The sequence below is a fragment of the Prionailurus viverrinus genome, chromosome A1 (genome assembly GCF_022837055.1).
Source record: "Prionailurus viverrinus isolate Anna chromosome A1, UM_Priviv_1.0, whole genome shotgun sequence".
Taxonomy (NCBI): domain Eukaryota; kingdom Metazoa; phylum Chordata; class Mammalia; order Carnivora; family Felidae; genus Prionailurus; species Prionailurus viverrinus.
Genome location: NC_062561.1, coordinates 23246648 through 23260928, shown reverse-complemented (window position 1 = coordinate 23260928; position 14281 = coordinate 23246648). Strand labels below are relative to the sequence as shown.

At 34.9% G+C, this 14281-nt stretch overlaps 1 protein-coding gene across 1 annotated transcript in view; it reads right to left on the bottom strand.

Annotated features, from left to right (window-relative positions):
- Positions 1 to 14281, bottom strand: part of SUCLA2 (succinate-CoA ligase ADP-forming subunit beta) — a 45567-nt gene that overhangs the window by 16426 nt on the left and 14860 nt on the right. The window contains exons 3-5 of the mRNA XM_047869703.1: positions 11660 to 11759; positions 11308 to 11470; positions 523 to 651 (exon numbers count right to left, since the gene is read on the bottom strand). Coding sequence (XP_047725659.1) covers positions 523 to 651; positions 11308 to 11470; positions 11660 to 11759 — 392 coding nt within the window. The remainder of the gene's footprint in view (positions 1 to 522; positions 652 to 11307; positions 11471 to 11659; positions 11760 to 14281) is intronic.

Genomic DNA, 14281 nt, shown 5'->3' with positions numbered 1-14281 from the left:
TGAATGGGTAGGTAATGATTATAAAGAATTATTAATTTTACTAGGTATGACAATGGTATAGGGGCTAATTAAAATAATCCTTGCCTTTTAAAGACAAGTATTAAAATAAGGAAAATATTGTAGATACTTCTAAAAAATTTTTTTAACATTTCTTTATTTTTGAGAGACAGAGCATGAGTGGGGGAGGGAAAGAGAGAGAGAGGGAGACACAAAATCTGAAGCAGGCTCCAGGCTCTGAACTGTCAGCACAGAGCCTGATGCGGGGCTTGAACTCACAAACTGTGAGATCATGACCTGAGCAGAAGTTGGATGCTTAACCGACTGAGACATCCAGGCACCCCTACTGTAGATACTTTAAAGGCTTCAATTTCAAACAAGATATTAACATGCATTGACACTAAAAAAGTTTTTTAAAAAAGTTTTGTCAATCACTTAACTTATACAAAGTTAATTCTCTTTCTTTTTTTAAGTATTACAATTATCCAATAAAGCTAGGTAGAAATTCTTCAGAATACAACATACCCGGACAGCTTGTTCCTTTTTAATGCCTTCTACAATATCAATAGGTTCTTTAACTATGGCCTCAGGAGTCTCAGCAGCAACATCTTCAATGTTGACACCACCTTGAGAACTTCCTATTAATACAGGACCCTAGCAAGAGGGGAAACAGCCAAAACATCTAGATTTTATTTTTGGACCCATCAATAAAATTTTAAAACCTATTTATGCACACTATCAGATTTATGTATCTGTCACTCCCCACTCCTATCTTTAAATTTCCTTGAGAATTTATCCTTACATCTCCTGCACAGTACCCCTTTATAAATGTTCAACTGAAATAATGGAAAAGAAGCGAAAAAGTAGAGGAAGACAAGAGCTCACCTGTGAGACAAAAAGATTAAAACTATACACAAAACTTATACCAAATTAAGTTAATATAAATATGTACATATAAAATATAACCTACAAATTTTTCCTAAGAACTGAAGGACAACTATTGTTTAAAGGACATTTTTAAAAATCATTTAAAAAGATACTGATATTTTTAAAAAGTCTAATAAATAAAAGTCAATTTTGTAAGCTCTAGCCTACTGCAAGTCAGTAAAAATTACTTGAAACAATAGTTATGACTATGATCATGAATGATATAAGATAAAAATAATAAATAATTAACTTTTAAGTCTCTTAAAATCAATCAAGAAAAAAACCTTAAAGCAAAATAATCTAATAGATTTGTTAATTTATGCACAAAACTGGAAACATGCAAAAACAAGGAAATGGTAAAACTATACTAATGAAGATTATTTAAGGTATAGGAAAATGATCTCAGTAGTGTTATACAGGAAAAAATGATATAAAACTCTAGATTCTATTCTCAACTGTGTGAGGTTTTTTTTTCCTAGTAGATTTACATTTTTAGAGGTTTTATGTAAATCTTTTTTATTTTTATTTTTTTTATTTTATTTTTTATTTTTAAAAATTTACATCCAGGGGCGCCTGGGTGGCGCAGTCGGTTAAGCGTCCGACTTCAGCCAGGTCACGATCTCGCGGTCCGTGAGTTCGAGCCCCGCGTCGGGCTCTGGGCTGATGGCTCGGAGCCTGGAGCCTGTTTCCGATTCTGTGTCTCCCTCTCTCTCTGCCCCTCCCCCGTTCATGCTCTGTCTCTCTCTGTCCCAAAAATAAATAAACGTTGAAAAAAAAATTAAAAAAAAAAAAAAATTTACATCCAAATTAGTTAGCATGTAGTACAACAATGATTTCAGGAGTAGATTCCTTAGTGTCCCTTACCCATTTAGCCCATCCCCCCCACACACAACCCCTCCAGTAACCCTCAGTTTGTTCTCCATATTTATGAGTCTCTTCTGTTTTGTTCCCCTCCCTGTTTTTATATTATTTTTGTTTCCCTTCCTTTATGTTCATCTGTTTTGTATCTGAAAAGTCCTCATATGAGTGAAGTCATATGATTTTTGTCTTTCTCTAATTTCACTTAGCGTAATACCCTCCAGTTCCATCCATGCAGTTGCAAATGGCATGATTTCATTCTTTTTGATTGCCAAGTAATACTCCATTGTATATATATACCACATCTTCCTTATCCATTCATCCATCGAAGGACATTTGGGCTCTTTCCAAACTTTGGCTATTGTTGATAGTGCTGCTATAAATGGGGGTGCATGTGTCCCTTCAAAACAGCACACCTGTATCCCATGGATAAATGCCTAGTAGTGCAATTGCTAGATCGTAGGGTAGTTCTATTTTTAGTTTTTTGAGGAACCTGCATACTGTTTTCCAAAACTATGTGAAGTTTTTTAACATAAAGTATGTTTAAATGTGCAACCACTCAATAATCACACAAACTGCAAAAAAAGATGGGAAAACATTAAATGGTAAGACTTTTGTTACCCTATGTGTCACTATTCTCCCCCCTCAAATTTTTTTACAATGAACATAGTATTCTTAATCCAGGAGAAAAGAAAGCATGACTTTCATGGGGAAAAAAACAAAAGCAAAAGATTATTTTCACTTTTCTATCCCAGGAACTAGTGTGTTTCAGTAACAAACTCATTTCAAGATTTAAAGTAAAGGATTCATTCACATAAATGTATTCATTACTGTTTGGAGAACAAAACAGTCCTTCAAATCCTCAAAATAAGCAATAGCCAAAGGGGGGAAAAACCTACTACTTTTTATGGGAATTAACTGTTACTTAGGTGAAAAAAAATGATTTAAAAAATAGTACCAGCCTCCATGGAGAAAAACTGGGGGGCTGAGAAACAGGGGTGGGTGGAAGACTGATATTTCCTTGTACATCTTCGCACCCTTTAAATTTTACATTATGTGATTAGATTTCAATATGCATGTGTAATAAAGAATTTGGCTGGCCTTTATCCCCAATGTCTGAAAAGCACCTTTAAACCATCCAGTACAACTTAGAGTTTATGCTAATGAGGTGACTCATGGTAGGCCCAAGTTAATACAAAGGAGATGACTCAGGAAGGCAGAGGCATGCAAAGGACAGAAAGGCAAACAATGTGATTTAGAGGTTTGGAGCTTTGAGCCACATGATATCAGCCCAACCTTCTGGAAGGAAAGGGGTCCTGGAGTTTAAGCTCAACAAAGTGGTCAGTGATTTAATCCACCATACCTATTTACTAAAGCACCCCCAAAAAACTGTGGACATCAGATTCACCAAGATGGTAGAACAGGAAGCCCTAGACTCGTTCTCCCACAGAAACACTAACTTAATATTATATGATCTGAATTTTTTATTCCTTTTTAGGAGAGTCAATCTCTTTATGGGAATGTGCCAGAAACCAGTTAGGAAACTGTAGTACCTTAGGTTCAACTGCAATGAAACAGGTAAAAAAAAAAAAAAAAAAAAAAAAAAAGCCATTTCATTTCATCCAAGTCAGCCCCTCCCCTACATTGATTGACACAGCTTAAGATCAAGAGAAATAGCCCAATGCTGTGCTTCTCCCTTGGGAAGGAAAAGGGAAAGTCGAATATGCATCCAACATTCTTGCTTTTCAGGGGACTATTGAAGGAACTGATTTCTGTCTTACCTAACTTAGAAAACTGACTGGGAAAAGCATATTGTAATTGCCTGCGAGAGCTCAGCAGTTAGGGCACCACCACAGAACATATAACACTGAAGAAAGAAGCCAACATAGCTCTCACAAATTGGGGAAAAGCAGCCAGCTCATGGATTTTTTTTAATAACTCAAGGAACTAGAAAAAGAACAAACTAAGCCCAAAGTTAGCAGAAAGAGAGAAATAATAAAGATTAGAGCAGAAATAAATAAAATAGAACAGAAATAACTGATTAAAATCTGGTTTGTTGAAGAGATCAACAAAATTTACAAACCCTTAGGTAAACTAAGAAAAGAAAAAACACAGTAACAAAAATTAGAAGTGAAAAAGAAGATATTACAAATGGATGCCACAGAAACAAAAAGGATAAGAGACTACTATGAATAATTACATGCCAACCAATTGGATAACCTAGAAGAAATGGATAAATTCCTAGACACATAAAATAGACCAAAAATGAGTACTGAAGAAAAAAAAAATCTGGATATATTACAAGGAGATTAAATGAGTAATTAAAAACTTCCCAACAAAGAAAAGCCCAGTACCAAATGACCTCACTAAAGAATTTCACCAAATATTTAAAGAACTAATAGCAATCCTTCTCAAACTTTTCCAAAAAATTAAAGAGGGAGGAACACTTCCAAACCCATTCAGCGAGGTCAGCATTGATACCAAAACCAGACAAAGATACCACAAGAAAACTACTAACCAACATCCCTGATGAATATTGATGCAAAAACTCTCAACAAAACACTAGTAACCAATTTCAGTAACACACTGACAGGATTATATATCATGAGCAAATGGGATTTATTCCTGGAAAGCAATGATGTTTCAACCTATAGAAATCAAAATAATTCACCACATTAACAGAATCAAGTTCAAAAACTACATGATCATCTCCACTGATGCAGAAAAATCATTTCAAAAACATCAACATCCTTTTATAAAAACACTCAACAAACTAGGAATACAAAGAATTACCTCAACATAATAAAGGCCATATATAAACAACCCACAACCAACATACTCAATGGCAAACAACTGAAAGCTGCCTTCTAAGATCAGGAGAAAGGCAAAGATGCTCATTCTTGTCACTTTATTCACTATGATATTTGGAAGTCCTGGCCAGAGCAATCAGGCAAGAAAAAGAAATAAAAGGTATCCAAACAGGGAAGGAAGAAGTAAAATTACCTCTGTTTACAATGTGGTCTTGGATATAGAAACTCTAAAGAACCTCCAAAAAACTGTTTAAGAACTAATAAATGAAATCAGCAAAGTCACAGGATACAAAATCAACATACAAATATATCTTGCATTTCTATACACTAACAATGAACAATCTGAAAAGGAAATTAAGAAAACGATCCCGGGGCTCCTGGGTGGCTCAGTTAGTTAGGCATCCAACTTCGGCCCAGGTCATGATCTCACAGTTTGTGAGTTCGAGCCCTGTGTCGGGCTCTGTGCTGACAGCTCAGGGCATGGAGCCTGCTTCAGATTCTGTGCCTCCCCCTCTCTCTGCCCCTCACATGCTCATGCTCTGTCTCTTAATAATAAATAAACGTTAAAAAAAATTTTTTTTTAAAGAAAATGATCCCATTTACAATAGCATCAAAAAGAATAAAATAGGATAAATTTAATCAGAAAGATAAAAGACTTGTACAAGGAAAACTGTATCACAGTGCTGAATGAAACTAAACAGGACACAATAAACAGAAAGACACTGACTGGAAGACTTAATATTATTAAAATGTCCAATACTACCCATGGCAATCTACAGATTAAATGCAATCCCTACTAGCACTTTCTCCCAATACGGTATTTTTCCATTGTCCCTTGTTTGAAAAAATAGAAAAAAAAAAGAAAAGAAAGAAACTTAAAATTCATATGAACTCTCTGAGGATCCTGAATAACCAAAATAATCTTGAAAAAGAAAAACAAAGCTGGAGCCTCATAATTCCCAGTTTCAAACACATAACAAAGCTATAGTAATCAAAACAGTATGGTTCTGGCATAAAGACAGACATATAAACCAATGAAACAGAAAACACAGAAATAAATCCTCATATTTGGTCAAACGGTCTCTGACAAATGTGCCACAGCTACACAATGGGGAAAGGATAGTCTCTTCAACAATGGTGTTGGAGAAATTGAATATCCATGTGCAAATTAATGAAGATGATCCTTACTTTACACTATAAACAAAAATTCACTCAAAATGGATTAAAGACCAAAATGGAAGATCTAAAACAGCAAAACTCCTAGAAGAAAACAGGGGGAAGACTTCATGACATTAGATTTGGCAATAATTTCTTGGATAAGACATCAAATCACAAGCAATAAAAGCAGAAAGAGACAAACTGGACTAAATCAAACTCAAAACTTCAACACTGTAAAAGAAACAATCAAGAGAGTGAAAAGGCAACCTACAGAGCGGGAGAATATCTGCAATCCATATGCACGATAAGAGATTAATATTCAGGATATATAAAGAACCACAATTCAATAACTAAAACCCAAACAATCCAATTTAAAAATGTGCAAAGGACTTGAATAGACATTTCTTCAGAGAAGATGCAGATCTTCATCAGCTTATGGTAGCATAACAAAGTACAGTAAACTGGGTGATTTAAACAACAGGCATTTATTTCTCACAGTTCATGGTTCATACTCATACTAATCTCCTTATCAAATGGTTTTTCAGCCACATCCTTCATATTCTTTTCCAAATAGCTTTCTTAGTTTTTGGAGTTTAGGCAGGCTGAGAATTTTCCAAATCTTTAAATTCTGATATCTTTTTGCTTCGCTTAACAATCCCTTGTTCAATTTGTTTCTCTCTTCTCAAAGTTTACTATAAGTAGTCAGAAGGAACCAAGCTGCTTCCTCAATACGATACTTAAAAATCTCCTCAGCTAAACATTCATCCCTCCCAAGTTCTACCTTCCACAAAACGCTAGAACATAAACACAATTCAGCCAAGTTCTTTGCCACATTGTGAGAAGGATCACCTTTTTTCCATCATTCATCATTTCAGTCTGAGACCGCAAAAGAATGATCTTTCCATATCTATATCTACCCATATTTCTACCAACATTCTATTCGTGACTATTTATATATTCTCTAAGAAGATGGAGGTTTTCTCTATAGCTCTTTTCTTTCTGAGTCCTCACCAGAATCACCTTCCAAAGTCCCTCCACAATAACCCCAGCTTTTTCTACCACATACCTCAAGACTCTTTCAGTTTCCATCCATTACCCAGTTCCAAAGCCACTTCAGCATTTTTATCTATTTGTTATAGCAGCATTCCACCTCATAGTCGCAACATGACCTCACATAAACCTAATTACCAAAGGCTCACTTCCATATATCATCACATTAGGGCTTAGGGCTTCAAAATATGAATTGGGGTGGGGGGGATAAACAGTCAGTTCATAACAATATACAAATGGCCAACAAGTATATGAAGGGGTGCTCATTATCAGTAATCATTAAAGAAATGCAAATCAAAACCATAGTGAGATATTACCTCACACCCGTTAGAATAACTTCTGTCAAAAAAAAAAAAAAAAGCATTTAGTGAGGATGTGGAAAAATTGAACTCCTGTGCCCTGTTGGTAGAAATGTACAATAGTAGAACCACTGTGAAAAACAGTATCAAGGTTCCTCAAAAAATTAAACACCATATTACTATATGATCCAGCAATCCCACTTTGAGGTATATATCCAACGGAACTGAAAATGGTATCTCAATAGACATCTGCATACCTACATTAACTGCAACATTATTCACAATAGTCAGGACGAAAAAACCTGAATGTCCATCAAGAGATGAAAAATAAAGAAAATAAGAAAAACTATATATATGCACATACAATGGAATACATTCAGCCTTTAAAAAAATAGAAATCGTGAGGCACTTGGGTGGCTCAGTCAGTTAAGTATCCTGACTCTTGATTTCAGCTCTGGTCATGATCTCAGCAGTTCATGGGACTGAGCCCCACATCAGGCTTGGCACTGACAGCATGAAGCCCACTTGGGATTCTCTCTCTCCTCTCTCTCTGCCCCTTCCCCACTCACACATGTACTCTTTCTTTTTTTTTTTTTTTTAATTTTTTTTTTTTAATCTTTACTTATTTTTGAGAGAGAGACAGCATGTGAGCAGGGGAAGAGCAGAGAGAGAGGGAAATACAGAATCCGAAGCAGGATCCAGGCTCCGAGCTGTCAGCACAGAGCCTGACGTGAGGCTCGAACTCACAAACTGAGATCATGATCTGAGCCGAAGTCGGACACTCAACCGACTGAGCCACCCAGGTGCCCCACATGTGTACTCTTTCAAAATAAACTTGAAAAATATAAAAAATAAAAATAAATAAATAAAATTTTAAAAAGGAAATCCTGACACATGCTGCAACATGGATGAACCTTGAGGACATTACACTAAGTAAAATTAACAAGTCACAAAAAAGACAAATACTGCATGATTCCACTTACATGAGGTTTGACTATATCTACAACAGTCAAACTCTTAAAAACAGAAAGTAGATCTCTAGCCAGCTAGTGGGCATTAAGAGTAACCCAAGGAACCCAAAACTTGAGGCTGGTGTCTGAAGAGAACACAGGCATGTGGAGGACTATACCCTTAACCTGTGAGGTTTGGTCCAATTCTGGGTACTTGGTGTCAGAACTCACTACAACATATACAGCAGACAAATTTTTAATTAAAGAATTAACTGTGCCTTCTCAGCCTCAAGAAAAGTAGTAAGCTTAAGTAAAGAGAAATGTTTGAAATTATACTCTAATTTTTAGTTCTTCTATAAGCTTCAAATGAAAAGGTATTCTTCATATCCTCTCTAGCAAGGCTAGAGCTTTTACAAAGATCTAAAGTGGGAAGGGGGAGGCGACTCATTTATGAAGAGCTTGTTCAACTAACAGCAAACTAACAGCATGCTACTGAAGTAGAACATAGGTAAATTTAACTAATAGATAACCCTAAAATGTAGTTTTTTTTCAACAAAAGAGGTAGAAACCAACAAACATTTAAAATATTTGAACATTTTATTTTAGTTTTACTTTTCTTTAATATATACTGATAAGAGAAATAAAAAGCCACATAAAAGTCTGGGGGAAAAAAGATAATATTAAATCCTCATTAAAGTAATGATTAGGTCTCCAAGAGTTAGCTGTAAGTTGGGGGGCGGCGGGGGGAAGGCTAAAAAAAAAAAACCATATGAAATAACATAAAATAAAGTGAACAGCCCTTCTCTGTACTAATTCCCAACCAATTAGAAAGAAACCCCCAAACTGTAGACAGCTGGTCAGAAGAAAGCTTACAAAAGTAAATATAAATCAGTTAAAATAATGACTATAGTTTTGCATTTGGTCGTGACTGCTGAATGAATGCTGTTTAAGTGATTTGGTTTTAACTTTTAAATTTTAGTAATAAATGTTCAGAATAATTAAATTCTAACAAATAGCTGTAATTTCAAATAAATGAATAATGCTATTTTCTCCTTAACCTAAATTCCTCTTCTCATTAGTACCACAAAAAAAAATTTGCCTTAAAATAGGTCTGAATTTTAAATAAGTCACTTAATAAAATAAAGACCTTTTTTAAAAACAATATAAGTATGCGAAATAAAATTTGGAATTCTTGTGGCACATTTTATATCTATTCCAAGGAAAGTAAAAACAACTTGACATAGTTAAATGTGCCATTCATTTACAGCAGATTCCAATATTTTACTAGAAAAATAAATGAAAATATTTTGCAAATGTGATTTGTTAAATTAGATTTGTCTCAGCCCAAAAGTACCCAACAGGCACTGGGTAAATGCTAAGAAATCTAATTTTTAACAAGTGCCAAAACAGAGGAGCTACTTAAATTGATTTTTTGGCATACCAAATCTGGTAAATATGATATATATCTGCCCAAGCTTCCTGATTTCACACATACTAAAGAAGACCAATAGAGCCTATGACTCACTCCTAAAAACAGATAAGGAACAAAATCAATATTTTATGATCAGTTGACTCCTATACACAGAATTTTAATTCAATCAAAAATGCTCTTCTCTTTTCAGTTTAAATAGCTGATTTTTTGTTATTTAATAGAGATTCCCACAAGAGCTTGTCATAATCCAAAAAGTAACACCAGCCAACTCTTAACACTGGTCTAATATGACAGCATCAAAGAACATCTGACCAAATGGTTTTACTGGTACTATCAAATTTTTAATCTGAATTATTACAACTATGTAATATAAATGAAAACATCTTTCTGAATGAGACTCAAATAATTCTCTAAAAATTCAAGTTCTTAAAATGAATTCAAATTTGGTTCTTTTCCCCAATGCTATATCTTTAATAAAATATAGTCAGTGTATTATATTTAGATCTTTAATAACACATATTCAGTTTGCTATATTTACTCCAATCAAAATGAGGTACTCTGAATGTGCAACGTTATAGGACTCCTATCTCTATAACAAAAAGTAAAAACAAAATAACAAAATGAAAGATGTTGATATAAAACATCAATGGAAAAGAAAACGTAATGAAAATAACTGAATTTATAAGTGTAATTTTTATAAATGTGTAAAATATATTAGGTTATTGTCTAAAATAACTTACAAATCTAAATTCTACCATATAGAGAAACCTATAATGGTAAACATATTACTTACAAATAAAACAATGTCTTTTATCTTATATCCTGAGTGGGTTTTTACTACCATCTAGTGTTATACCTTAAGAAATACTTTCTTGTAAAAATTAAGTTATGAAAGACACTTTATAATATCACTCAAACTTTACCAGAATATGTAATTAACTGTAAGAAAAAAAAAATCACAGTATGGAAAATAGCTTTTTAAAAAGATGTTTTATATACAAAAACTAATTGCATTATTCTTAAAATTTTTGTTGTATTACTCATTGTGTGATTGTGTAATTTAATTTACATCAAATCCTTACTAGGACTTCCAAATACGTACTCAACTTGCCTGGAAAAACAAGGTATACAGCACAAAGATTCAGCCCATTTAGTGTAACTAATGTACTCAAAAAGCCAAATAATTAGAGTATAAAATGATTATCAATGCCCTCTCCATGGCAACGGGTCTATGAAAGGTCTTCTTCTTCCCCGGATGCCTTAAATGCTAGTATTTTAGGTTCCATAAAGAGAGGAGAGCAGAGCTAGGGTTATGCTCCCTAGAATCATATTGTTTGCTAGTGAATGTCACCCTTCAACTTGCCAAATACCAAATCAGCTAGTGAAATAAACCCCAAACTGTAAAAAAACACCAAAAGGTTGAAAAAGAAGATGAAGCCATGGAAACACATTCTTTTAATGGGTTCAGAAACTGTCTTTATTAGATTTTACTCTGCTAGAAATTATTTTCTCAGTCTAGGGAATCTGGAGATGAATCTGAGAGCATTTAAGTTGCTCTTTGCAAATTTACAATTTAGAAGTCCTGTGGATTCTATTTCAGCAAAGTTTTGCCTATAGCTTTTATCACCACAATATTATATATTAAATTTTATGGCATTAACCATGCTTTTTTTTAATGACACAAAAATAAAAATTGTGCTCATGACACATACAAATAGATTATGGATTATACCTTTTTTAATCCTTCCCATAGAAATAGCAATAATCAACTTTTGAAACTGAATGTAATAAAATCATCCTAAAGTATCATGTCTACAATTACTCACTTGAAATGACCTTTCCATTGTTATTGCAAAGTAGTATTCTCTCCGGGGATATCTTCGCTCACAAACCAACACTTGATTGCATATTCTGCCCTTTTCTCCTGTTTGCTTGGTAAACAACTTCTTCCCAATCATTTGTGAGGAAACAGCTTTTGCTTCTTCCGGACTGAAATAAGAAAAAGAACTCAAATTCTTTTCCCCTCCAACTGAGGAAAACAAAAGCACATGACAGCCAAAATTTTATCTCATTTAATATTTAAATTTCAGCATTTTCATCAGTTCAATAATAAGGAGCAATTTTTACAATATATCTTTTTCTTTAATAATGATTTTGCTTTAAAAAAACATGACTTACGAGAAAACTATCTTCACTCCTCCTTTGAGGCCACTCTCAAATGTTCCTTTTCCTCTACCACCAGCTAAAACCTGTGCCTTTATCACAACATCTTTTGAACCTAGAAGAAAAACACTTCTGTTAGATAAGCAGCACGTAACAGCATTCAAGACAGTATTTTGTTATTAAGCACACATATTAAGTGATATTATCAAATGTAGTAGTCTCATTTACCCACAGTGTCAAAAAATGAAGTATTCCACATGTATAAATTTTCTAGATTAGAACATTAAAACATCCATCATCTAAAGATCCACATCTTAAACTAGCCACTCATATGACACCATTCCTTAAAGTACACTGAAAATAATTTTCCTTTTCTATAACACTTTAAGTATCCAGTGCTTTGGAAGATATTAAAAGTACAAAACTGAGACTCATATGTCTTCCCAACATTTCCTTCCCTTTCTATTCACATGTAAAATTGCTATTCTGTGAACATTTGAGTTAAAAATGCTACTTCGCGCAGAAATACACCATGACTTAAGGGTGAGTGCCAATATTGATACCACACTGTTCCTCTAACAGAGAGACCTATTAATATACACATTCTTGAGCTATACTATTATGAGGAGTATTATCAGGAATTAAATTATATTTATCAAAAGATTCAGGGGTGTTATGTTTACAACATTAAAAAAATAAATAATCTTTTAAATAAATACTGTGAATTTTTCTTAACAGGTAGATTGATTTCTCTTCTATCTTCCTCTTTCTAAAGTGCTGAAGGAAATCAGCAAACCAGGTGTTTAGCCTAGGTACCACACTCATCATTCATGATCCAGAGCTATAGCTCTTGGAGGGGCAGTCTCAGTCTCCCTGAGAATGAGGGAGAATTTCAGAACCTGCTCATTTTCCCTCTTACAGCATTTTGCCTATACTAGCAGTGAAACACTAGTATTACATTATGGCAAAATAAGCCTTGAGGTCAGGGTTAGGGACACTTTTATCCTTATTCCTTATAAGCCCAAAGCAGTCTCTGAGATGTAACTACCAATCCATGCCCACACCATGCAGAATGAGAGGGGACTCCCACCTAATCAGATAAAGCAACCAAATCAAAGAGGTAACAAATGCAGTTTGTGATAAAACCAGTAAGAAATGACTTAAAGTTTACACTTAAACTATTACAAAAGAATATTTAGAAAATTAATGATGTAAATGAGTGTACATTTAGAAGCCAGAAGATGGCTCTTTGAGTCAGTCAAGGCAGTATTTAAAAGAACCCTCTTTCTCACACTCCATATCCATTCAGTCAGGAAATCATACTGATTCTATCTTCAAAATTTATCCAGAATCTTGACCACTCCTCATCACCTCATTTGGATCCTGGTCCCAGCCACCATTATATCTCACCTAGATTACCCTTGTCCCTGACAGAGCATTCTCAAAGCAGCAAAGTGAGCACATCACTCCTCTATTTAAAACCTTGCAATGTCCTTTTTACTCAGAGTAAAATTCACACTCCTTACAATGGCCTAAAGGCCCTATAGAATCTCCCAGTACTCTTCCTATAACCTCCTCATTGCTCACTCCACTCCAGCAACACTAGTCTCTGCTGTTTCCAGGCATGTTCCCGCCTACAGGACTTGGCTCTAATGCTCCTGCCACCTGGAATATTGGTCATCCAAGTACAAGAATCCCCTGTTTTTCAAAAGTTCGCATTATATCACTTTGCTTTTACAAAAGACCTACGTCAGTATGTTTTCACTAACCAAAAGAAATCCGAAAATGATTTTCACTTCTATAAGAACAATGTTCAGTGCTTGTTTTGCAGAGCCATCACAGAGGCAGCATGCACCCCAAACAGCAAGAGTGGCCCCACCAAGCTCCTTACCCAGGAACTAAATTCAGTGCCTCAGCATCAAGCCACCATAGCTTTGAACTGTGTCTCTGAGCGTCTGTGCTTTATCTTGACTTATTTTGTGCATCTCTGTTAGCAAGATGTGTTCTGAGGTATCAGAAAAGCCTAGGAGGGGTCGTCTGTTGGGTCTGGGAATGCTTGAAAACATTTCCATATAAATTGTTGGTAGTTGCTCTTTTGCTTTATGCCATTTTGGCTTACAAAATGTTTCACAAGAATGCTCTACCTTCAGATATAAGAAGATACCTATATCCACTTGAGAAAGGTCCTCATTCCCTTCAAGCTTTTTCTTCTTACATATCACTGTCCATGATGCTTACCCTGATCACTCTACTTAATACTACGATCTGCCTGTGACCAATCCCCCTTACCCTGCCCTTTTTTTCCCCATAGAATTCATCACCTTCAAACATAATACATAATTTTCTCATGTTTATCATTCATTGTTTTGCTCGCCCACTAGAATATAGACCAGAAGGGCAAAATCTGGGTTGTGGTTATTGATGTTCTCAAGCTCCTGGGAGGGTTCCTAGCATATATTTTCTGAATGTTGAATAAAAGAACATTTAAAGATGGAACAAATTTGGGGCGCCTGGGTGGCTCAGTCAGTTAAGCATCCAACTTCAGCTCAGGTTCATGATCTCGCAGTTCATGAGTTCAAGCCCTGCATGGGGCTCTCGGTTGTCAGCACAGAGCCTGTTTCTGATCCTCTCTCTCTG